Genomic DNA, 26,148 nt, shown 5'->3' with positions numbered 1-26,148 from the left:
GGTCTTGGTACTCAAAGCAATCTCAAAGAGCAAATCTCACGTCAGCAGAAAATCTCAGGTTTCCAGCTTAATAATGTTGGAGGCTGCTCAATGTAGGTCATAGTGCGTTCTGCCTGGAGTTCTCCCTCCATCACTGGGCTCTCCATACACATGTGTCTTGCCAAAGGATTATGGCGTATAACTGATCTTTTTAAAGCGTTAACACGTCGACAACGCAGGACAAAGAAACAGCTGATTCTCTGTGTTCAAGACAATTTGATATGCATCATTGTCACATTCAAATTCCAAAAAGGATTTTAAATGAGGAAGGCATGCATCTTAAAATGCTTAAATCAAAAACAAGTTTGAATAATTTTCCAACCATTTCTCTCATGTTCACACTGTTGAATGTGAGCTCTGTTTTTTATTATATTTCAGTAACCGTTTGTCCTTCAGACTGAACACCTGGAGGCTCAGCCAGCCCACACCAACTCTTGACTGCAGGATCAATTCATATGAATAGGAAAGCCAGTGCAATATAGTGCTTGTACGGGAAGCATTAAAATTGACTGGACACAATTTATTCAGGTTGTAATGCCGATACATTTTTTTTTAATGTGAGGAAAATTAGATTAATGAAAAAAAGCGCAGAACTCAGTTGTGACTTTGGTGATGTCTCCAGGCTGTTGTTTACTTATTGCTGTCTGTCCTTCACAGTATTTCTCCTCTATCGTGTGCATTTCGTTGGTACAGTTCATGTCCATGTCAGAATTTATTATCATCATTATTATTAGATGGAGTGAGTAGTAGCAGTAGGGTTAGGGCAAAGTAGTAGCAGTAGAATATTTGAGCAAATATAGCTATATCATGTAATGCATGATACCTAAAACATGTGTTTGTGCATTTCATCCTCTAAAATACAGACATTAAAATGTTAATAGCATAATATAATATGATAAAATATGAAACAGGTATTCAATACAATGTCTAAATCCAACTGTATGTTATATTATATATATTTGTTGACTTGTGTACTTCATCATCCAAAATATTTCCCAAAAAAAGTATCTTTTTGGGCTCATTTTAATTGCATTATATCCGCTTTGCCCATCTCTTTGTCTCTGCTATAACTTCAGGGGCAAATGATGAAGGAAAAACTCACTACTAACCAGTTTGTTCTTTTTTTTCCCCCCTGCCATTGTTTGTATTTGTCACGCGTAATGATCACACTTATTTGTTGCTGGATGCTACATACTGTGAATAAAACTTAAAGGTTCAGTGTGTAGAATTCAGTGACATCTAGTGGTGAAGTTGCATGTTGCAGATGAATACACCTGACCTCCCCTTCTCCTTCCAAACATGACAGAGACATTTTGGTAGCCTTCTGTTGTCATAAAAACTCAAAAGATGTTTAGTTTGACCAGTCTGGGCTACTGTAAAAAATATGGCGGCCTCCGTGGAGAGGACCCGCTCCAGATGTAAATATAAAGTATTTAAATATAAGAGACCCATTCTAGGGTAAAGAAAACAATTTGTACAATTTAGATGAAACTCACTGGTGAAAACATCACTAGGATTATTTTATATTCACTTTCTGCCAATAGATCCCTTTCACCTAAATCTTACACACTGGAACTTTAAGTACATTACCTCATCAACTCAGTGGCCATGTAGACAACAATTCCCATGATCCCACACTGCTTCACCATGTCATCAAACTAGATCTTTATTATTGTTTGATTGAGAGACTCCTAGCAGCCGAAGTTACATATTGTATGTTTGAATAATTTAATGTAATAATAATACCTTTTTAATATAAATACATTTATATCTCATTTATTAAAATGTTACTCTTAATGTTTATATAATATATTAATAATTTAATTTAAGTACAGGCCAGAATCATATATTTTACATGTAACTGTGCTTTCAGTACAGTTTATATATTTATTAATAAATATAATAATGTTAGTAGGTTTCTCTTATTTGTAGTATTATTCATTGACCTGAACCAATGTCTGAATGTCTGTCAGAAAACATATTCATAGCAATTAAAGACGTATTTTGTAGCTATCATTTACTTAGTTACATTTTGACCTTTCATCGTAGTAAAAGCAGAGATGTTCCTGATCATTCTAACAATGTCTCTGTTCTATTCCTGGGAAGCCATGCCAGTGTTACAGTGAGACAGAAATCACAGGCACCTTTACAGCTTTAAAAAAGGCCCACTGCCGTGACCAGCACCTATTTCATTTTGTGCATTTGCCAAGGAACTGATTTGTAATTTGTTTTGAGTGTCTCTGCAGCAAAGAAAATTGCTTAACATATTCTAGCCTGTTAACATGTCTACCCTTGCTTGCTACTTTTTATGTTTACTCCTGTCTTCATCTGCCCTCTGAAACATCCTTCATAAGTAAAACATAAGAGAGCAGGAGCACTAACGCTGCTACTAGCCATTAAGAAGCACTGTATTTACTGTAAATGTATCATGCATGAGCCGGTAGGTTTCTTCCTCCTGACAAGCACAACACTTGGCCTACATGCGGCTGTAGCTACTGTGAATTGCATGTCTCAGAGAGCTCTCCAGTTGACACTGCAAATTGCATCCATGGCACTCTCATGACTGTTGATTGAATGTAATTAAATTTTCCTCCTCTGCAAATGAAAGGATTTTTTTACTCCCATCTGTACACACTTGGTTGGAAAGAATGGAGAGAAGAGGCTCTTTATGTGTGTTTGGTTAAGATGATATCCAAATACATGTTTGGTGAACATCTCTCACAGAAGAATAATTTATTACATCTGTTTCAGTATGTCAAAGACATCAAGATAAAAACGTATATTTTAATAACATATTGTTCTACTGTATGATGGAAGCTTCTTTTTGTCACGCTTTCTACTGCATACCAGAGAACCTCGAGCAGCCTCCTCTGATAAACAATGCATGAGCTATCGCTAACTAAATGCTGGGTTTGATTGCTGTGCTCTGGTCTAACAATGGCGACATCTTGGGTGCTAAACTCTGTTTTCTTTTTTCATCTTAGGAGAATGAGCTTCAAGATTTCCTTCAGGAGAACAAGCACTTGAACCTCCAGTTGTTCAACAACAGCCACAAGGCATCTGAGAATGAGAAGGTAAGAGGCAAAATGGCTTTGCTTTTTTTTGTTACTATATTGTGTAAACATAGCAATGCTACAGAAGCGTATGCTCTCACACCAGAAAATAGAAAATGTCACGTTATAAGGTGTAGACTGAAATATCCAAGTTATTATTGCCATGGAATTTTGTACTGACACTCATTGTCACCAGCTCTGTGACTTGTACTTGTTGGTTACATCTCGAATATTCCTCAACCTTTCATTACAAGAAAATGTTGGTTTCTTCAGTACTTTGGTAAATGACCAGGCACTACATAAGTAACTAGAGTAGCAATCAGCTGCACATACCTGCATCAAGACCCAACAGTCCCCTTTAATTCAGTCAAGCCTCAATGTTGAAAAAAGGAAATAATTACTGCAACTGCCCCTTTATCCAGATCTGTTCCAAAATGTGACAGGCTCTGTCTTGGCTAATATCCCATCCTTTCATCAAATTCTGAGGAAATCCATTGTCTAGTTTTTGCATAATCCTGACGACAAACAAAGCAATCAACCAACCAAAAATGGACAGGGCTGAAAATATACCTCCAAGGCAGAGTTAATGAGATTCCCACTTGCCTTTTTGGTGCTAATTAGCACTTCATACCTGGTAAACATCAGCATGTTAGCGTTGGCATTTTAAGCATATAAGTAATTTGCCTTTTGCACAAAGCATCGGACTACAGCCTCACAGAGCTCCTTATGTGGTTGTAGAGTCTCAATGTTGGGTCTTCATAGACCACAGCCTCTCTGGTCCGACAGTAACACTGTATCACATGACTCTTTCATACTATAACTTTGCCAAAACTGCTCGAGGATGCTGGATAAAATGGAGATGTTTTCCCACTTACCTGCATATCAATGCAAGCAATAAGCAATTAAATTAAAACCTCACTTTCCTTCAAGGCTCAAGACCTCAAAGATCTTCAGAGCTGATAACACAAAGTCAAAGTAGATCAACATACAGCGCACAGGGCCTCTCTGTGGACAGGAAGGCAATTTCCTGAAGGAGCTGATTGGCAGGTAGTCGCTTTCGGGGTTGAAGAAGGCTGAAATGCTGGTTATTGATGTTTTATCAGGACTAGGATGGCTCTCGGAGCAGCTATCACACTGTCGGATATGAGAGCAGCACTCTGCAGGGCAGTGCGGATATTAGCCCTCGCTTATACCTCCTGTGTTCTGATCCCTATCGTATCTGAATGAACTAGGTGGGGCGGCATATGGCACCTCCTTCTTCCCATAATAGACTTCGAACTGCTTCTGCTAAATCCAATTTAGTTATATATTTATAATATAGTCCTACCCATGCAGATAGGTTTTAATGGGAGTGGACTGGATGGTGGATTCACAAACAAGTTTCTGTTTGTGTTTTGCTCTGTTGGTGTTTGAAATGCCCTCCTGGAGGAGTCATTAGTCATTCATAGCAGGTCCAAGGAAGAGGTTTTACCACATTATAGCTGCAGGAACCAGTCATCTCACTGCAGTCCTTAAAAAATATTAAGAACAGTACAACTGGTGTAGAGTATGAAGAAAATGTAGAAATGGAAATAGAAACATTTGTCATATATTGTTCTCATCAGCAGTATCGATCTTGTTGGTGTTGAATTGATGTACAGTGTTAATAAATTGTGATTGTTTCACTCAGTTAAATGCATTGTGCTTAGTTAACAATAAAGCATGAATAATGAATTAATGGTTTGGTCTGCAGCCACTGGAATCTGTGAATTACTCTTTTATTATAACAGTATATTGTTATAATAGTATTTTATCACAGAAAGCAGCCAGCTCCAACATCTGACCTTTAACAATTTCATTTTCTGCCTGTTTTGACTGCTTGGAATAGGTTGAGTGACATTTAAAAAAATCTTTCTTTAAACTATGATGTGTGAAATCAGCACTTCAATACCAGAAAAACAGCTCTAAAATGTAATTCAATCCAAAGTAACTGCTCCACTTTTATACAGAATAATATATTCAGTTGTAAATATTGTATTATAGATGCATTGCTTTGACTGTGTAGTCAGTGACTGGAGGACGTTGTGGTGTTTCTCTGCCCTAGAAAGGAAAAAGCTGCAATTGTCATGAATTAATATGAGCTATTTAATTTAAAATAACAGAAGTCAAACGTCAAAGTTAATTGTTTTGTCATTCCTGCCATATTTACAGGACATAGACAGCTTGTTGATTAATTTTTGACCATCCTCACACACTATATATATATTATACTATATATATGAATATTATATCTGTACAGGAGAGTAGTTCCTGTCTAATTCCACAGATACTCCCTTCTCTCTCTAAGCCGTACCAAACATCAGGTAATAGATAAAGGCCCAACCAACGGTGCATTGTAGTGTCTACATTGAGGGACTTTCATATCTAACTCAGATGCCCCAGACAGAGAGGAATCACCTTTAACTCTTTTGCATATTTCACTGGTGGCAAGATGTAATGACACAATGTGATTGAAGAATGCATGCTTTAGGCTTAACTATCCAATATGATGTGAACACCTACATGTAACATAGAGAGAGCATTTCTAGCCTTTCATGGATGTGTTGTTGGAATGGGTGACACAAGTAGAGGAAGATATATGGGAATGCTGTGGGAGACATCTTCAGATTCGGGGGTGACAAATTCTCATAGCATCTGTATGTTCCATCTTCTGGTCTCCTTGTTGCATCAAGTCTAAATTAAAATCTTCTGCATAAGACATCAGCTGCTGCCTGAGTTCTCCTTTTACCAGCCTCCAGAAAACTTCATGGTGTGGAAACCAAATACAAAAATGCATCCGATTGAAACTTTTAACAACCTGCTTTGACCTACTGAAAACAAACTGTAATGCATCTCTGGTCTGTGTCACTGAAACTCAGCCACTCTGCTCCTTGCTTGTTGTGTCTGCGCAGGTGAAGTCTGAGTATGCCCAGCTCAAAGAGGCCCTTGGTGCTGTGACGCAGGAGAGAGATTTAGCCCTGTGGGAGAGGAACCAGCTCCAAGGCAAACTGGAGAACCTAGAGCAGGTGCTCAAGGTGAGGAAGCTGGCTCCAAGGACAGATGCTGTCTGTCAGTTCTGTGTGCATTTCTAGTTGTAGTAGTCCATCTGCTGGGATCCTAATTCAGGTGTTTTAACACAGCCTAACCCTTTGCCGGTAGCCCTTCTCCTACCTGTGCTACACTGCCTCCATCTGGTTATCTTCTGCAATACTGTCTAATGTCCCTGACATGTCTGTTGCCTTCCAGTGTCGTGTTGGGAGTTCTGACCAGGAGCTGTGAAAGAGTAGAAGCTTGGAGCAGTCTGCCCCTCTTTCCTTTCCTATTGCACCCTTTCATGTTGTCCTACCAGCCCTAACCTTTCCTTTCCTGCCTGTCCTCTCTTCCCCCTGCTAGATTTATAAGGTATCACTGCTATGTCCTTCTGTAGGGAGCAGTCCTATTCAGTCCCATTCTGAATGCTTTCTGTCACCCTCAGTGGCTGTGCTTATCTTTCCCTTATCCGTGGGCTGCTTACTAGACATTACGAATGGTCACCTGGCTATATGACCACAGCACTGTTGAATGTAATTTTTGCATGAGGCAGGACAAAGAGTTTGGCTTTGTGACGACGGGAGGGGGAGGAAGAGGAGATAGAGAGAGTGGGTCACCCTTCACGATGATAATGTCACCTTCAAGTTTGATGACATTACCTATCTTAGACCTTAAATTCTTACTGGCATGAATAAATGTCATTTGCTTCTTTCACCTTTACAGTGTCGCAAAATATTCACATAGTGGGAGCAGTGATGTGACTGGATGACACAGGCATATTGTATTATGAAGAGTCCCTTGTATTGTGTGGCTTCTTCTGTTGTTGTGGATGACCACAGACAAGTGAGCACGCTATGGAGTTTGCTCACCCTTTTCATGTAACATTAAACCCTGTATCGATCACACAAAGCCAACATAGCTGAGGACAGCTTTTCAAAGAGTCCTCGTAACCAGACTTCTAACAGGTATTGTGTTACCTAAAGGGGGCAGCAAACCTGACTGTGGATTGATGTTAGTGTGTTTTTTGTTCACACAGCAAAGCACCTCTAGTCCTCATCCATGAGCACCATCGTGCAAAAATTGATCTCTCCTGCGGATCACTTGACATAAACTGTTCTCACATGGCATTTGCTGTGGCATAGTTTATGTCTCTCTCTCTTGTTGTTAAGGGTTTTAAGATCAGCACACTGTTACTCAGCCTCTGTGTGTGTGATGTGTGTGCACATGTGACACCTGTGTTGCCTCTGAGTGTTGAGTAGACAACTGGAGATTTTTGCATTTTGTGTTGGCTCAGTGCCGTTTGGATTTTAGCTCCACTAACAGCAGCCCTCTCTATGCTCCCCCTCCCCACAATCCTCCCCCCTGGTCTCTCCACCCCTGCACCTCCTGTGGACAGCATATGCGTGAGGCTGCAGAGCGGAGGCAGCAGCTAGAATTGGAGCATGAGCAGGCCTTGGCTGTACTCAATGCAAAGCAGCAGGAGATTGACCTTCTTCAGAAGGTAAGAAAACATCACACTGCACAGCACCAGAGGGTTGGGCTCTCTTGTTTGCCCAACCTGTGTCTGTGTCATGGGGCAAAGAGCGTTTTGTAGGGCACCGGTGCGACACATGTGGTCCGACAAAGGTGAACGTCAACTCAAACTTTATTATAGAAAACAAAGCATAGAGTAGTGCACTCAGACAGTCTACAGCACTCACTCGCTCCCAACGAATCCTTTCAACCCCATCCTTCAGCTGTCTATCACTCTCCAAACCCTGAGTGCTCAACAATTCAGGAGCACTCCTCTTGTTTGTTACGAGCGACCAAATCAAACATTCAAAACGCAGAGTGGATATGACACTTTTTGGAGTCTTACTTGGACAAAAAGAAAATGCTGGCCCATCAATGGTTGGTCTTCCTCTTCTGTGCACTGGAGCTGACTGTAATGTCAAAGCAAGCCTAGCAAGGGCCGAGATTGCTGATAGTGTGAACGTGATAGGAATTGTCACCAATGCCTCTTCCTCTAGACACTGTGCGTGTGTGTGTATGTGTGTGTGTGTGTGTGTGTACCCCAGTGTTGCTGTTGCTGCAGTGTGGCTCTAACTTCCCAGTCAGCCTTTCACAGGCAGAGTTCTCAGCTTTTTTCTCTCATTAACAGAAGCTCATTACTGCCTTATCTTCCCTCAGACACTGGCTGCTCTCTGCATTCTCCTAAATTAATTGCCTGCAAAGTAGATTTATGAAAAGTCCACAGATGCTCCCATATTCTTGTGGAATGCTTGTTTTTTTCTCAACAGATGTTTCGGGTTCCCATAAGAAAAATGGCATGTATAATGTTATGTTCTGATACAGTTCGATGCTTCTATAAAATCTAAACCTCATTCCTCTTGAATGCATTATGTACAAAATGATGTTTGTTTGTTTGTGAACCACTGAAATATCCACCTTGACAACACAGTCTGACGCATATACAGTGAGTAAACAGTTGGCAATTTATTAGGTACACCTAAGCTAAAACTAAAACATCCAATACAGCAGTCCTATAGTAGATCATACCCTCATCAAACTAAACATTATCCTCTGCATTAGTTTTAGCTAAGCATTCCTAATAAACTGCCAACTGGGTAAACTGTAGCTGTAATTATACACCTGTTTTAGCTGGGATTACCGTGTCAGGACATACTTTGTAGATCATGGGTCTTAAACTCAAATAACCCCGGGGGCCAGTAGCGAAGTTGTTCTTTCCTCGGGTGGCACATGAACTCTCACTTGGAAAAAAAAACTGATGCTGAGAAGAAACTCCTTAATGTTGAAGCAATAACTCTCTTCAACTCTCGGCCAGAAATCTAATAGACATAGTTCCCGTTAGGCCTACTATGTCTTTAAGTGTGAAATAAAAGCCACTTTCAGTTCTCCAGGTGTAGTTATAGCTCAGGGGAACATTGCTTTATATTGGTAAAACCAAGATGAGAAAAAAAAAGCATTTAAATATAACATAAATTATTTTATGGCTGGATGAGGCCCCTGGGTCAGTAGTTTCAGGCCCCTACTTCAGATGTTCTCTGGCAAATGATATTCACACAGAAGTGTAGTAAACTGATAAATGCCTTCTTTCTTGCATGTACACAATTGTTTCATGTTGCATAACTCACTGTTAAATTGGCTTAAAAAAGCATAAATTATAAATGGTGAAAATGGTGAAAGAAAAGACACTATATCTTTAGCTGGTTGTGGCTGAGTAAAACAATATCTCTGCTTAAATGAAGGCACTGTAAGCAAATGTTAAATAAAGTATGTAATGAGGAAGAAGAAGTAAACTCAATGTTTTGCTTCTTGTATTCTGATCAGAGATGGTGGCTTTCTTTTAAACCATTTCACCCTGCAGCACCAATGAATGAGAATGTTTCTGTTTTGTCTGCACAGGCCTTTCATTGGTGTTATAAACTGCAACTAAACTGTAATATAAATGAAGGTGAACTGAAACACTGCACCCTGTGTTTCCTAGGCTCAGGTTGAGGCTAAAAAGGAACATGAAGGTGCTGTCCATCTGTTAGAGGTGAGCGTCTGGACTCGGGGGGGGCGGGCGGGCTTCACTGTGTGTTTGTGTGGTTTCTGCTGGAGTTTAAGGGACGAGTCAGCCTGAGGCAGACCTGTGTAGACGTAGAGACATGTCCTGCTTTTTTTTCTTGTCCTTGTACCTGAATTTTTCTGTTCCGTTTTTACCTCTCTTTTTTGTATTATACATAAATACTTGGTTGAGCAAATTTTTTAAAACATTATTGTTAAATGGACTTTTGAAGTACACGTTCAACCGTATTTTCAGAAAAAATTAATAAATCAAAAAAATTTGAGTGACAGTATCTATCTTTTTTTCGTCTTTCTATTAGCTGTATAATAGGGTGATATGTATGAGTGTCAAAGCAGCCCGTTATTTCAGGTGCTTTGAAGATGTGTAAATTGAAATTGAAATTGTGCTTTATTTCTTTCTTACATCTCTGTACGGGTGTGTTTATGCTTATACAGAACCACTTGGACAGCATGCAGGTATTTCAGAATTGCTTTTGTCTACTTACTTGATATTTCTTTTGCTAATTTAGTCACTATGGTTTAAAGTCCACACATTACTTTGGCCCAGGATGTACAGTGAAGCGTGCGTGAAACTTTGTGTTTTTACAGGGTTTCTGCAGGATCTTAGAAATTAGAAAGTGTTCTATGTTGAAAATATTATTTACTGAAATTGGTCTTGGTAGGTCTTAAACACATTAACGTTCATTTAACACTACTTATGTCACGACAAATGTTTTGGTGGCATGCATAGTTTGCAATGTCTCCACGTGTTGTTCCTTTTCAACAGCATAGATATTAACATGCTTTTGTAATCAAACTACAAACAAGACCAACATGGAACTGATCATCGCATCTACAAACTCTAGTCAGAATTAAGCTTGGTATACTCAGCTCGTCCGTGGGAGACTATGGATAACATGGTGTTTCAAGGGTTATTCTCTATTCTGCTACTTCACCTTATCTTCCATTATGGGGAAGTGAAAATAATTTTGGGACTCTGACCAATGTCACACTTGAAATTGATCATTCATTATGGTCTTGAAAATAACTTAAACTGTAACTTTAGTTAAATGAAACTTGTTGAAACCTGCAGAAAGCCTGTTTTAAACTCTTCTTTATAAGCAGAAAAAGAAAAACAGCAAAACATTTTACAAATCTGAGATAGATCAAAACTGTGCTTACACAATGCATAAGCATTATAACATTTCTTATATTGCTATTGATTAAATTTATATTGCAATAATTCTCCTGTAGTTCAGAGCTGCTTCAGCCCAATCTTTCTTGGCCTTTACCACAAATCCATGTTGCCCTTCAATACAATCTCACAAGGGCTTTTAGACAGATGTGATTGACAGCATTCACCAGACAACTCTCCCACATGATCATAAGGAAAAATTCAGCTACACTCACTTAACAATTGATGAAAAGATGCAGAAAGTTTCAGAATATGAATCCAGTACAATAAAAAATAAATGCGTGGGGCTTCACTGACTGACCTCAATTCCACATAATCAAAGACCATCATCACATGGAGGCATGCAAATTTAAATTCATCAGACCAGACACGTTTATGAAGCTGGTGCTAAGATATAAACATACAAAAAATATAAAAAAGGTAGCTACAGCAAATGAACCCAGAAAGTATATTATATTAGTAAAATTGCAGTAAAAAAAATTATGTATTGCAGATGTTTTAGAATTTGATATTGGTCATTATATCTCAGTATTGATGCATTCAGTAGTTAGTACTGTATTGTTATCAAAGAATCACAAACAGTAACGAATGTGATTCTTTCCCCTTGTAGCATTGTATGCATGTTCTTCAGCATGTGTTTTACAACCTGTCTACTTTGCATACACCTGAGAACTGTATGATGCTATAGACATTAATACAACTTCATTTACTAATTCTACTTCACAACTGCTCTAGTTCCTTTTGTCGTCTGTTTGCTAACAGCATGTGCTATCTAGCAACAACCAGTCTGCATGAAATGAACTGTTTTAACAGAACAGTGAACACAGTGCTGTTGCAGCAGGCCTTGCTGTGTGTTGGGCAGTGGAAAAACAATTCCACGGTAGTTTCAGCGTTTCAGATTGAGAAGTGGTTACTGATGCATGACATTGTTGAGAAACTTGCAAAATCACTGTAGCACCTGGACTTTATTTCTGCCCAAACAAATATGTTCATGTTGTAAAGAGATGTTTCCTGCTCTTAAAGTATGGGTGATGATATTTTACATTTTTGTTATTGTTCACTGATCCAATAAAAACACCATAACCAACACTGGGGTGGCACTCATTAGAGCACACACCTCTGCCAAGGCTCAATAGTTCCCTTGATTCAGTCAAGCTGCACCTAATTGGACACACAGATATCCGTTCCTTTAAAAGATTTTCCCTTGACACATACCACATTCTTCTGTCACATTTGGTAGACATCTGTGCTGTTGTGTATGTAATCCATCTTACGAACAAAAAAACAAACATACAAACCCACAAACAAGCAGACAGGGATGAAAATAACCCCTACGAATGCGTGTGAAGATTTAAATCTCTAAAAACAGATATTCTGTTGTCATTGATATGTAATTTGTAAAAAAACATACCAAAATACACTTTCATTTTATATTATATAACTATCTTCGGCTCTACGTTATATCTGCAACAGCAGAAGAGTGTAATAAGAATTGACAGCAAATAAACTACGTTTGCAACAGTGTGGCTCATTAATGTGTTCCTGATAGATTTTGGACAGCGGAGGCAAAATCCATACCAGACTTTGGCTACAAAGACAATACCTGTTCACGTTGTTGATTTTGGTCTTTTCAGGTTATACTTGACAATAAGTAAAAATATAGAATATCATCAGACTCATCCTCTAAGACATTGCAGTTTGGTTTATGCATACCACCCTAATAAGCCTTGAGGCTTTTTTATTTTTCTGTATTATGAGCAGTAAGTGTAGCTGTGCATGTGATTTGTAAACTGTACTGTCAGTAGTAGTTTAGTAGAATTTTCTCTGTGATGACTGATTCAGATGTTTTAAGTCCTATGATTTCATTCCTTCTTCTGTTTGTGTTTTTTTACAGTAGTGGTACATACAGTACCCTCTGTACATATGTGTGTTTCTGTGTGCAAAATGTTCAGCCCTGCGTCCTGTGCTTTCCTTATTTTTCTTTTGCTTCTCTCTTTTTACCGTCCTGTCTCTACCTCTCCTCCTAATCTGCCCGCCTCTCTGTCGTCTTTTCTTTCTGTCTCTCTCTTTCTGTCTCTCACTCCTCCGTCAATGACTCTCCTTCCTCGCCATCATCAGGCCAAAGTCCGTGAGCTGGAGGAAAAATGTCGGAGTCAGAGTGAGCAGTTCAACCTCCTGTCAAAAGAGTTGGAGAAGTTCCGGCTCCAGGCTGGGAAGTTTGACATCCTCAGCACGGAACCTTTAACTCTATGTGAATCTCCTGGGTCACCCAACAAATCCCTTTCTCAGCTTCTCAATGGACTGGCTGCCCCCATAGGAAAAGGTTTGTAAGGGATCTTTTTATTCCCGTATGTCTGACTGGTCATATGTTAGTAGGTAAGCAAAAGTGTTTTCATCAAAGAAAAAACATTATCACAGATATCCCATGGTGCATGGATCATCTTTTCAAATTGAGATGTAAAGATACAATTTTTCCTTCCTACTTCCAATTCAGATACTTGAACCGTGACTCTCGGCCGATACCAAGAACAGACCCGATACCTCTGCATTTGAAAGAATAACAACTTGAAGAACGAATTTTAATAGCTGTGTGCTCCAAACTGTGTGGAAGTGATGATTGCTATCATTGTTATTTGGCCTAGCTCAGGTTTAACACATACACACACATACAGAGAATTAATGACACAGGACAGTCATAACTGAAAAAGTAATGAAGTCTAGATCATCACAACAATTACTTACTATAAATAGCTCCAAACTGATGTGTTGCATTCAGTACAAGCTGCTGTTTTACTTGTGGGACTTTCCTTGCTCACGTTTCTGCATCTGGTTAATGCTACACTACCAGAAATCACTTATGAGTGGACTCAAAATGAGGTGAAAAAATTGCAGCTCCAGTTAGAAGTGTCAGTTCAGGATTCAGACTGTATCTGCAGTAAACACAGACTGCTAATGAATAATCAATCATAGTGTAAAAGTGGGTCCAGCTGACAGAACCTGTTCTCAAATACACAAATGCTTCAATAATTACAGTTGTATTTATCAAACAAGTCTTTGAAATGTAATTAATTATGTATGGTTATAAGTTGTTGGAAAGTGACGATAATCGTAAGTGGAGATCTCTACCTGAATGATACCTGGTTGAAAATATTAATAATCAGTTCAAGCGGTGGAACTTTTCATTGATAGTGGGCAGGTACACTGATACCATATTTTGCAGGGTACAATCACAATTGTTTTTTCAAATTTGTGTCGCTTATTGAATATTTCAATGTTTCTATTTCTGTGTCCTTTATCTGTGTCTCTGTCTCTGAAATGGACATAGACAGTAGCTCAGTTAGTTAACTCTATTGTAATATGATTGATAAAAGTTCACTTTAACATATTGTGATATGAGGATCTGATGAGAGACATGTTTGTTCCACAGGCAATGAGGCTCCATCAAGCAGATCTTTGATATCAGAGTTCATTCGACCGCTCCAGATCAGTGGAGACAAGCCCGAGCTCCTCTCTGTCAAGCCAACATTCCTCACTCGCAGTCGAGCCAGCAGCCCGGCAAGGGCCTTCCTCTCTGAGGTATCCCATAATGTCCATTTTTTCTTTGCAACTTTCTTCAAGCTACACATAGTAACTATATCTCAACATCATAAATTACAACATGGGGCTGCAATAGAGAGTAATATTTTATAATTTCAGTGTTTTATTCTGCCCTCTGCTCAAAGTGAATCCATTTGTTAGGTATGTGAATGTCCACCAACACCAAGTAACAAAATGAAGAGTCTCCTAAACAGCATTGACCTCTACTCATCAAAGTTATATCAGCTTCCTCTCTCATAACTTTTGATCCTTTTGTACAGACTGCACTTTATAACAGTTTTTTGAAATATGCTCCTTGCTTAATCTGAGTAATGTGTTTGGGCTGAACAAGAGAGAAATCTAAACAGCAGGGCTACATGAGGCTTCCTGGTTTTACTCATTCGACAGACTATTTGGTGCTGATCACAATATTTGAGTGCACAGGAGGTGAATATATGAGATGAAAGAAATATGTTTATTGTGTGCTTAAGGAAAATAAAAAATTGTTGCACCTGAATAAATGTTACGCTTTGGTTGTGAACATCTGAGCATTTATTCCAAAAGGTTGGTAATAAATTATTTTATGCTCTCTTGTGTTTGGAAACATGTGACAGGTAAACGTATTTGATGTTGGAAATAAGATTATTTGTTCCTTTTTTATTTTATGTAGATGGACAAAGAGTTGAGCTCAACCACCAGGTCCAAACCAAGATTCACTGGGAAGGTTCGTCTGTGTATTGCTCGGTACAGGTACGTAAACACAATACACAGTTACCTATTCTGTTACCTTTCACAGTTTATGTAGTTTCATTAGAAACCCTAAACATCTATCTACTAATTCCAGAAATATCTGTCAGTCTGTCTGTATGTGGAGCATACAGTACTGAATATCTCGAGATCTGTTTAGGGCCAAAGGAAGTTCAGTGCTGAATGTGGTGCGATTTGTCCACAAAATACGTTCAATATTAATACAGTTTGAACAAACAGTCAACCAGCGCTCTGTAGCCGCGGCTGCTGTGACTCGACGTGAATTACGTTGTTGGGCGCTTGAAATGACCACTGCTTTTCCAGTCTGGGGTGCTGAGCTTCACCAAACATTGGATAGGACCAGGAACAGGTGAACAGCTCTTTGTGCAGCAGCGGTGGCTTCAGGGTTCTGTAGACCTGTCCAGCAACCGGTCTTTAATTGCCACGCCTCAATCACTGCAGGTCACAAAGCTTCACAAATAAAGCTGCAACCAGTCCCATTCCAAACAGGCAGGTTTATGACAGGCAATTCACTGGTAGACTAAATAATAACATGTTAATGTTGTTATGAAGCGGGGTTATAGAGGGTGATCATTAAGAGAGATGGCAACAATCCTGTGCATGCCTCTTTACAATAGACTGAACTGGCTGCTTAGTGTCCTGGACACATTTTGCTGAGATTCTTTTCTTACTCTCACAGAGAGTCTGTGGTCTTAAAGATGATTCAGTGTTTCTCTCTCTGAAGAAAATTACCTGTCAGCACAAAAATAATTGGAATTCTCACAGCACAAGAGTGTGAGCCCGAGCCAGAGCTTTCAACCCACTCTGTCTCTAGTTTTATTTGTAAACCCCCCAAACATTTTTAAAAAATGGGATCAAATTTAACACCCATCAAGGCAGCACTCTGCAAATCATTTCCCATGTTGTACATATAAGAGAATATGTGTTTGACATTTAAAGAATCCTTTAGCAGAGAAACTAAATGAAAATGTAATGAATATATCACTTTGACAGATTAATTGTCCATTTATGTTTTTTGCTGTAGTTACAATCCTTATGATGGGCCTAATGAGCATCCTGAGGCAGAGCTCCCCCTGGTGGCAGGGAAGTACCTCTACGTTTACGGGACAATGGATGACGATGGCTTTTATGAAGGTCTGACCTGACTTGGTTGTTGTTTGTTGTTTTGTTCTTAGTATCACTACAATACCATCTGTGTTTTGCTTGTTTCTCAGGAGAGCTGCTGGATGGACAGCGGGGCCTCGTCCCATCTAACTTTGTAGATTTTGTCCAAGATGAGGAGACATCGTCTGTCCAGCATAGGGGCACAGTGGCTAAACAACCTGGCTACCTCAACCACAGTAGCCTGGGAACTCAGAGACTGGGGGTCGGCACAGGAACAAGCATTAGCAGCCTGCTGTCTGACAGTAAACTAGACTGTCTGAGTTCAAGCAGCTTGGGCATTGACCTCATGGGTTCTTCCAGCAATGGGACGGGAACGCTGGATGTCAGCATTGACGAGGTCGGTGAAGACATTGTGCCTTATCCCCGCCGCATCAACCTGATTAAACAACTGGCCAAGAGTGTAATTATTGGTTGGGACCCCCCTGTGGTCCCACCAGGCTGGGGTTCCATCAGAGGCTACAATGTATTGGTGGATAAGGAGGTGCGCATGAGTGTCCCCTACGGGGGCAGGACAAAGTCTCTTATTGAAAAGCTCAATTTAGCTACCAACACTTACCGAATCTCAGTGCAGAGCATCACTGACCGGGGCCCTTCGGATGAGCTCCGGTGCACTCAGCTCGTGGGAAAGGATGTGGTGGTGGCACCTTACTACCTGCGGGTGGATAGCATCACGCAGGTCTCTGCTGAGCTCTCCTGGATGCCCAGCAACAGCAACTACAGTCACACCATCTTCCTCAACGGTGCAGAGTATGACATGGTCAAGGCCGGGGGCTACAAGTACAAGTTCTTCAACCTGAAGTCCATGACAGTTTACAAGGTGAAAGTTGTGGCGCAGCCGCATCAGGTGCCTTGGCAGCTTCCGATGGATCAAAGAGAGAAGAGGGAAATCTCTGTGGAGTTCTGCACTCAGCCTGCAGGTCAGCCTCCGAAACGTAACTCACACTCACACTTCATGTGCAGGGACTTTTTCACTGTGAGGTGAATAGATACAGCAAGACTTACTGTGATCATTCTAGCATGGCTCTAATGTTGATCAGTTGGTTGGTGGGATGATCCATCATTTGGTTCATATTGCCATTATACAGATATCCATAATGCCCAGAGCATAAATCCTAATGATCCCCTGACTCTTTCTCTAGAGCCTCAGATAAGTTGATATCTTGGTTTGGGGTGAATTATCTCGACCACTGCTGGATGGATTACCATGAAATTTGATGCAGACATTATTGCCCCCTCTTCCCCCCCAGGGTGAATTCTAATAACTTTGGTGATCCCCTGATTTTTTGACTGGTGCCATCATTAGGTCAGAATTATAATTTGCTCAATATTTGCTAATTTGCAAATGATCACATCATTCACTAAGATAATAAACATGGTAAACATTATACTGGCTTATCACCTGCATGTTAGCATTGTCATTGTGAGCATGTTGCCATGAACATGTAGCTCAAATCAGCACCCTACCTCAGACTCACAAAAAAAACACTTCCATAATCGGATTTTTATCACCATTTGGGGACAGTATAAATTTAAGATAAACTTGTTTGCAACTTGTTTCTTATTTACTCATCTTGCAAACACAAAGCGACATTAGCGTTCATTTATAGGAATATTTTAAGGCATCTGACAAATGTAAACCATTCACAAAATGTACTACTTAGTTTGTCTCTCTGCTATTTGGGGCTGAGCAGGTAACATATCTGCTGTCTGCTGTAGCTGGGGAAAAAAGCTGGTTGTGAGCAAACACACCAGACAAGGTGTCTGCAAATTCTGCCAGTATGTGTGTTTTGGTATGTACCAATGACAAAGGTTTAAAAGTTTTAACATTGCTCTCTTGACCCCAATCTGATTGTTGCAATTGTTTAACTCAGTTCTGTTTCAAAGTCCTGTCATGTTAATAATGGAAACCATCTGATAATTTACATCCAACAGGGCAATCTTTCTATTTACTCACACACTTCAAGCACATTACATTTATAAACCTGAAAAACATCTCTTCCATTAAAATTTTCCCCCAGCCACTTTTAGATTGCCCTTTAAGATTTATGTATTTATATACTATGCACTACAGTGATAACACACATACATGGTAGAAAAACACTGAAGAATAGTGCAATGAGAAAACCTCGGAGAAGTATTTGCTGAATAGAGCCACGTAACACTGGGAGCAAGAGTCTCTCAAAGCCAAATTAGTGTAAATAGTGAGCATAGATTTCTTCTCCCTCGAGGCTTGTTGATGCTTTGCTGTTGCCAGCGTTAACTCTGGTCTCACAGCCTGGCTGTCTTGCTACAGGAAAGTGAGAGTGTGAACTGAGAACAGGCAGCTACAGTTTAGTGTGTGCGTCATAGTATAGGTATGATGTATTTAGCCAGATGGTTGCAGCTAAAAAAAGGTTCAAACATTTCACATTGGTTTTTTTCTATCACTATGTGCTCAGGGGTATGGGATTTCAATTTTTAATTGACATGGTAAGTAAACAGAGGTGTTGGGATAAGATGAAAGCAGTTTAGAAAATAAGATACAAACAGGATATAGACAGAGATGATAAAGTAATGAGTATTAAAGGTTAAATAGAGGGAATAAAGGAAGGACACAGAGGGACTGAGAGAGAAAGAGAGGTGAGGACAGAGAGAGAACGATGCTGAAGTTTGAATTTACTTTTTCTGTTGGCAGCTGACAAGCAAACACGCCTGGAGTTCGTTAAATGATCTGTCTATTGAACATGTTAATCAGAGGCATCTGAACAAGTCTCAGTATTGTAGTGGACGACTCAATAAGGTGGCCAGTGTCTGGAGGGACTGTATTAAAGCTTTCAAACTCAGCATGTGCTCGTCAAACAGGCAACTTCATTAGTTGTCTGCTGAAATGTGATTAAGATTGCATTAATGTAGATTCTCTGACCCACACACAGCTGCACGCTGCAGCTCAGAGATACTGCTGACTGCATCTGCTCGCTCTCTCTCTCTCACTGTGTGACTGCAGGGGAGCAGCAGCATTGCACAGATGGGGTATGTTGTTTAGTATGCAGGCATCGCTGACAGATTGTGGAAATTGCAATGTGTCTGTGAGGTTGTTTTTTGTTTTTTTTTTACATACCACAGAATATTGTCAGGGAATCCGGCAGCAGGATTTTGCACCACATACACTGATACGTGAATGTTGGCAAACTTGGCTTTTTCAACCAATGTAACGCTTTCAGTTGATATGCATATGAATGAATCTCGGGAAACTGCGTAGAGAGGAGTATGAATACAGAGAAATCATCAACAATATTTGAATATCATTAATACTCCATTCATCTGTCACTGGCTCATTGTATCAAAGCAAATGTCAGCTGTTGATCTCCGTGGAATAAGTGAAATTGAATTCATATTATGTTTACGATACAGTTCAAAGTAAAACACAAGGTTAGGATATGTGCAGTGTTTTAGAGTCATTCAACATGGTTCTCTGAATGAGGATATCCTTACTTCATTCCTCAGTAAAATGGTCACTACATGTGAGATGTCCATAATGCTGAGGTCAGCACATGCATCTGTGATCAGATTGGCAGAAATGCTTCAGCCACTGTTGAGCTCTTTGTTTTTTCTCTCCTTATCCAGCGAGTGTGTTATGCTCCTCAGGGCCCCCTCTACCTCCCCAGGAGGTGCAGGTCCAGTGTGGTCAGACGCCCGGGTTCCTGCAGGTCAGATGGAAGCCGCCCCCTCTGACGCCTTCAGGAACCTCCAACGGAGCCAGTGTCATTGGCTATGTTGTGTGCACAAAGGGAGAAAAGGTACCATGTGTTACAAATGTTCGAACAAATTCTATTTTTGAGTCTTACAGAAGGTGGCCTTTACCTTCCTCCGTTACGAATTCTGTCTGTAGTACTCCATTGCCATCTCCTGGAGAAAAGATATAATGCCTCTGGGGCTGTTGTGTTGCAAATTTATTGTGCTGGACCTCAAATTTATCTGTGTGTTATGATATTATGGAATAATCTGGTGTTTCTTTTTAGCCAATAGATAAGAGCTAGACATGCCTGTAGTTATGTCTTTATGGTGGTGTGGGTACAGTGTCAGTGCTTTTTCATCCTAACTTTCTGAACTGCCATTGGTAACTTTGGACTCTGGTTTCTTTGTGAATGCAGATTGCAGAAGTCTTGTACCCCACAGCAGATTATGTGACTGTGGAGTTAAACAGGATTCAGTGTCTGGAGGCCAGAGAAATCATTGTAAGGACGTTATCAACACAAGGCGAGTCCCAGGACTCTCCTGTGGCCGTCATCCCACACAATCTCTTGGGCTCTCCACGCCTCTCCCACCGAACCATGGCACCCCCTCCCCCTATGCCTCATCTGCAGTCCCATCCAGCGCACTCACAAACCCATCCTCCTTACCCGTCAACGTATCCCCCAAATCACCCTCAGCCCCAGATGCAGGCTCTGTCTCGACCGCAGCCCCACACGCTGCCCCACACGCAGTCGCAGCCTGTCCATCATCCTCCTCCTCAACCCCAGCCTCATTTCCAGCGCCACCCAATGCCCAAGTCCAAGCCGTTAGTAAGTGCCAGAGAGCCAGAAACCAAAGAGCATGAGGTGGGCCCGCGGCCAGCCCAGTCTTGGGAGCGCTCCCCGTCTCCGCTGCCTCCCATGCGCGGTCCCAACCTAGAGCCACCGCACTTTCAGCCACGGCGATCGCCCTCTCCTCAGAGGATCCTTCCGCAGCCTCAGGGAGTCCCCATCACCAACACCATCGCCAAGGCCATGGCCAGGGAAGCTGCCCAGAGAGTGTTTGCCGAGGGTAACAGGGTGTGTGGAGATTTTAGAATAAAGCAGTATTTATCTCATGTGACAGAATCCAGGATTTCAGCTTCCAACCATTCATTAGTATCATTTTCAGCATAGACTTGTTTATCTTTTGAAAAAGATACTAGATTTATTATGACATTGTTACATTTAATTATTACATTGTGACATTCAATTTTTTGGATCCCTTTCAAATGTAAAGTCTTACTTCTCTTGTCAGATTGAGAAAAGGAATATCTTTAGTGAACGAGGTAACACGTTGCATCCACTCAACTCTGACGAGGAGGAGGATGGATACGACTCTCCTCATGCGAGGAGGAGAGGAGCCTCGGTGGATGAATTCCTCAGAGGCTCGGAGTTGGGCAGACAGGTACTTAACAGTAAACACAACAAGCTGTGCTCAGCCAATCAGTGAGTGTACATTTGTAGCTACAAAGAACATGGAATCAGTTACTTACATGTTGACAAAATCAAATGGAATTAAATCTAATCTAATCTCTTCCTGTGAAGTTAAAGCCTTAAAGTTTATTTCAGAGTCTGTAAAGACTTTTTAGCTTTTGTACTACAGTTTTACCTAAATACTTTTAAAAGAAGTCAAAACAAATCCAATTGTAAACGGAAATTCATTTTGCTCACTGTTGTGCATGTTATTTTGAAAACTGTAGCTGACTACATTAACATGGACTCCAATTTTCTGACTATTTACCTCATTCAAAATAAGACATTATTCCAATTATCGTGCTTGAGTGCTAATAGAATATTCATATACCCGTTTACATGTTACAGTGCTTAGCCTGATTATGATTCATGTCATTATGTCGACCATAGCATTATGTCCAGCAGTATAATTATTTGCCCCAACTTGAAATAGATTATTGTAAGATGTGTGTATAAAATGCTATGAACACTCCAATAGGATGTTATAATGCGATACATCTCTACATAATGTGACTGAGGTCAGAATACTCCAAGTATTAATTCGATTATTGCTTATTCTGAGTATGACCTTGTACTATGTATACATAGTCAATGTCCTTTGTCTCTTATATAAAGTTGGCTATTGCCACATAATCCAGCACCAAATATGTCACCAATTTAAAAAGATATGAATATAAAGTTAAGAACTTGTTGATCCCATCATAATATGTGTCATTTTGTCTCTCCCTCAGCACCATCATCACCACTACAGCCACAGTGAAGAGTACCACACAGAGAGCAGCCGGGGTTCCGACCTGTCCGACATAATGGAGGAGGATGAGGAAGACCTGTACTCTGAGATGCAACTGGAGGAAGGCCGCAGGCGCAGTATCAACTCTCACAACACTCTTAAGGTACTCAACTGCACGCCTTCAGTCTGTAGTGGCGCCCGGGGGAAGATAGAGGAGGGTGGGGAACATGAAGGGTGTAGAGAGAAACAGGGAGGGGAGGGTCTTGCCACCTGCAGATATACCCACTCTCTCTCACAGGCTCTACTACCAGGCCCATCGTGGCTTTGCCTGGCTGAGCTCCCGTGCTTTGCATTAGCTAAATCAGCCTCCCCACACAAGTCTGCTCCTCCACCTCGACCCTCCAGCACTGCTTATTCATTCAAGGCTGAGCTCATAGGAATGGCTGTGTATACATAACTGTACAGCATGAGAGAAGGAAAGTAAATCTTTTTTTTTTTTTTTGGTTTGCCTTGCATTTTGATGCTCTCTATACTGCACTGAATGGAGTGTTAAAGTCAAATGTTAGAACGTGATATTGAATTACTAATTTTAATAATATACTGTACTGTATCAAAGGGTCATGGCATATCAAGGGCATATGGGAATCTCATTTAAGTGAGTACTTAAATGGAAATATTCGCTTTTGTTATGTCTGTCATGTCCTAATGTTTCTTTTTTTTCTGTTGTCGATGTGGATGTTAACATTGTTGGTACATGATCCTGTGTTCATTTGGTCTGTCACTGGGGATATGTGGATATAAAGCCAATCTGCTCTGTTATAATGTGAGAGAGAGGTCCTGTAGGGGCTGATTGGTCCTCTGTATTATGGTAGACGTCATATCAGAAGCCATATTTGCTCAGGTTATCCCTGTTTTTGTGTGTTTTGGTTTTCACGAGAGGTATTTACTGGTGTATTAACTCTTTAAATACACCAGTAGAGCACCTCCTCTTTGTCATTGCCATCCAATCTGTAAATCTCTGTTGCACATCATCCATCCCCTTCTGTAAAAATATTACAAAGAGGATAGTTAAAGAAGTGTTTTCTGTGAGTACATAGAGGAAAGTTCTGTATGTTTCACTACATTGTTGCGTAAGAAGTGTCCTAACGATATATGTTACTTAGCTTCATGTTGTAGTTTTTGGCTTTTATGAGGGTTTATTTATTCATCTCATCCACATTGATGTTTTCATTAATCCTCTCCTGTGGCACTAACACAGCCTGACACTTTTTTTTGTTTGAATATTTCTAATTTCCCATAAGAAAAATTCCCTTCTCCTCATTTAACCTCTGTGCTCTTGCTCAGTTTCTCAGTTCTCACTCCATATTTTAGCCTTTACAGATTCCTGTTCAGAGCATGCCACTTTCTCCTCACGGAATGAGACTGCATGTCTTACTACATTGCCACAAGTAACTAATTCTCTCTTTATTTTGTCTTCCCTCCCCCATTTGTTCTATTCACATTCTGTGTTGTTTCCTGCCTGTTCTAAAACCTCGAAAAACGTTCCAACCCCCTCACAAAACAATCTAAACTGAACCTTTTGAATTGAACTAACCGAACTGTGAAATTGTGGAACTTTGCCTCCTGGTCTTGACCGAAGGCATATTACAAGCGTCAGGACTTAGCTGAGGAAAGAGACTGCTGGGACCTCCAGAGGGAGGTGGTGAAGCAGAAGTCGCTCCGCAGCAAGCGTCTCCACAGCATCCCTGAGGTGGCCGAGGAGGAATCGGACAGCGTGGACAGCATGGGCCAACGTCTTTGCTTTGAAGACGGCGGGCGCCCGGGAACGCCGCACACTCAGAGGAGGATGTACCCCCAGGATACCCACATGCACAACAATTTCACCCCCAACAAGACCTCCCGCTACCTGCAGCGCCAGCGCTCCTCCCCTCGCTTCACCGACAGCCGCTACTACTGCAACGCAGACGATCGCAGTCTGGGACGCCCCAACCGCCAGAACACCAAGAGTCCTGACAGCGGCTTAGACTGCGGCAGTGAGGAAGAGGGCTCTCTCGGTCGGGGTCATCGAGGGTACTACACTTATGGGAGCCCACTGCGGGGACCCGTGCGCATCATTCACTGTGAGGGCCCGGTAGAACGGCGAGCGCTGGCAATGGGCCGTAAAAGAACTTTGACCCGCCAGTGCAGCGTGGAAGAAGAGTTCTCCGACCTTCCAGTGACTGCAGTCAAGTTGGTTCACAAAGGTGACTTTAGGAACAGGGAGCACTTTGGGCCTGGTCGGGAGGCCGGGCAGCGAAACTACTCCAGGGAAGGGGCCCTGAGCGAGGGCCGGCTGAACGAGCTGGACAGGGTCTATTACAGCCCCCACAGGGAGGCTAGGGCCCAGTCTATGTCCAGGCTCAACCGGGACCAGCCGCTGGTGTGTGATCCACACTTTCTGCTGTACTTTCCATAAGCAAGCTACAGCCATTCTGTTTTCTTAATGTTGTTTGTTTTTTCTTTTCCCTTCCTTTCATTTTATTTCGCATTTAATTTTTATTACACGTTCATGGTTGGTCTGATTTTAATTTTGTGTGAATTAGTTTGCTTGTACTCAGAATGTCAGGTGGAGTTTCAAGTCAAGCTTTTTATTACCTAAAGGCCATTTAACTAAGTTTTGACTTCTCATGTCTTTGAGGGGAAAGATTCCACTTAAGGAGAGTCTCTGGTGCATGGGAACGTGCTGTTTCCATTTTTTATGCCCTTGCCCCTGCCAGCTGCTGGCTTCATATGTTGCTCTCCACATCTCGCCGTCTAGAGCGGCGGCTGCAGCGCTCCACCATGTGCTTGGAGCTTTATTTCGGCCTCTCATTGCTTCACATACAAAACAAGCTCGAGACTCTGGCAGCCCGCTGTGCTTCATTTAGCCTCCAACCCATGCACATCATCTCTCGCTCATCTCTTTCACTTGTTTCTGCAAAAAAAATGTCATCCTCACTTTGAAATATTAAATGTGTTGATTGTTGTAACACAAAGCCCCAGGATGCAACTATAATGGCTTTGCTCATCTAACCACATCTTTATCCATTTTCAATCACACTCACCCTCTGCCATCACTCTTTTTTCTTCTCATCCACTCCTCTCTTTCTTTTCACCATCTGTCTATTGTGCCATCATTTGCTTCCTTTTCTCATCAAGGAGCCGACATGCACAGAACAAAACATTTCAAGCAAATGGTCTTTAGCTAAACATCTGACCCTTTCGAACCCCCAGTTCTTGTTGTTGTTGTGTTGGGGGTTGATTTGATTTGATTGTTTGTTTTCGATGGTTTGTTGGATTTCTTTGTTGTTTTATGGTATTTTTTTTCCTATAATTTTGCCTCCCTAAGGACAAATGGAAACCACATAATTTGCTCTTGTGGTTTCCAGTTGTTTCAGCAGGATTTTGGGATTCTTTTAAACGGTTTTAAATGTCTACTTGTCCTTCTGTTGATTGTCCTTTTGTTGTTCTTACCTCTTATCTGTTGTTTTTTACTCTTAAGATCATTGGGAACTCACCGTCACACGGAAGCGCTGATCGTCTGGACCACTCAGGGAGGAGGCCGGTTCACATCGGCACCCCCCCTCAGCGACGACCAATCCCATCCATTGGTTAGTGAGGTCACCATGTGAGGAGACGCCTCATCCCCACCTGCAGGGCCACTGATGTTTGTGCTATTTATACCATATGTTTCCCTTACCCATGTGAGCCGAGCTGTACATCTCTCCCAAAGAGCTTTAACGACCTCGTAGACCCTTGTATGTGGGGTGTCTCAACACCCTG

The 26,148-nt window shown here is 41.1% G+C and overlaps 1 protein-coding gene across 10 annotated transcripts in view; it reads left to right on the top strand.

Moving 5' to 3' along the window:
- Window positions 1–26,148, top strand: part of rimbp2b (RIMS binding protein 2b) — a 90,153-nt gene that overhangs the window by 50,831 nt on the left and 13,174 nt on the right. For 3 of the 10 annotated variants that reach the window (XM_069524119.1, XM_069524122.1, XM_069524125.1), the window contains 16 exons: window positions 3,024–3,113; window positions 6,023–6,145; window positions 7,537–7,641; window positions 9,628–9,678; window positions 10,146–10,166; window positions 13,003–13,207; window positions 14,312–14,460; window positions 15,131–15,210; window positions 16,253–16,362; window positions 16,443–17,309; window positions 19,996–20,168; window positions 20,523–21,182; window positions 21,400–21,549; window positions 22,349–22,510; window positions 23,987–24,766; window positions 25,868–25,976. In XM_069524119.1, coding sequence (XP_069380220.1) covers window positions 3,024–3,113; window positions 6,023–6,145; window positions 7,537–7,641; window positions 9,628–9,678; window positions 10,146–10,166; window positions 13,003–13,207; window positions 14,312–14,460; window positions 15,131–15,210; window positions 16,253–16,362; window positions 16,443–17,309; window positions 19,996–20,168; window positions 20,523–21,182; window positions 21,400–21,549; window positions 22,349–22,510; window positions 23,987–24,766; window positions 25,868–25,976 — 3,835 coding nt within the window. Of the gene's footprint in view, window positions 1–3,023; window positions 3,114–6,022; window positions 6,146–6,370; window positions 6,513–7,536; window positions 7,642–9,627; window positions 9,679–10,145; window positions 10,167–13,002; window positions 13,208–14,311; window positions 14,461–15,130; window positions 15,211–16,252; window positions 16,363–16,442; window positions 17,310–19,995; window positions 20,169–20,522; window positions 21,183–21,399; window positions 21,550–22,348; window positions 22,511–23,986; window positions 24,767–25,867; window positions 25,977–26,148 lie in introns of those variants that run through there. The other 7 variants (XM_069524123.1, XM_069524124.1, XM_069524118.1 and 4 more) reach the window with 6 other exon arrangements.

Source organism: Paralichthys olivaceus, chromosome 4 (genome assembly GCF_024713975.1).
Source record: "Paralichthys olivaceus isolate ysfri-2021 chromosome 4, ASM2471397v2, whole genome shotgun sequence".
Classification (NCBI taxonomy): Eukaryota; Metazoa; Chordata; class Actinopteri; order Pleuronectiformes; family Paralichthyidae; genus Paralichthys; species Paralichthys olivaceus.
This window is presented reverse-complemented; position numbering and strand designations above follow the sequence as displayed.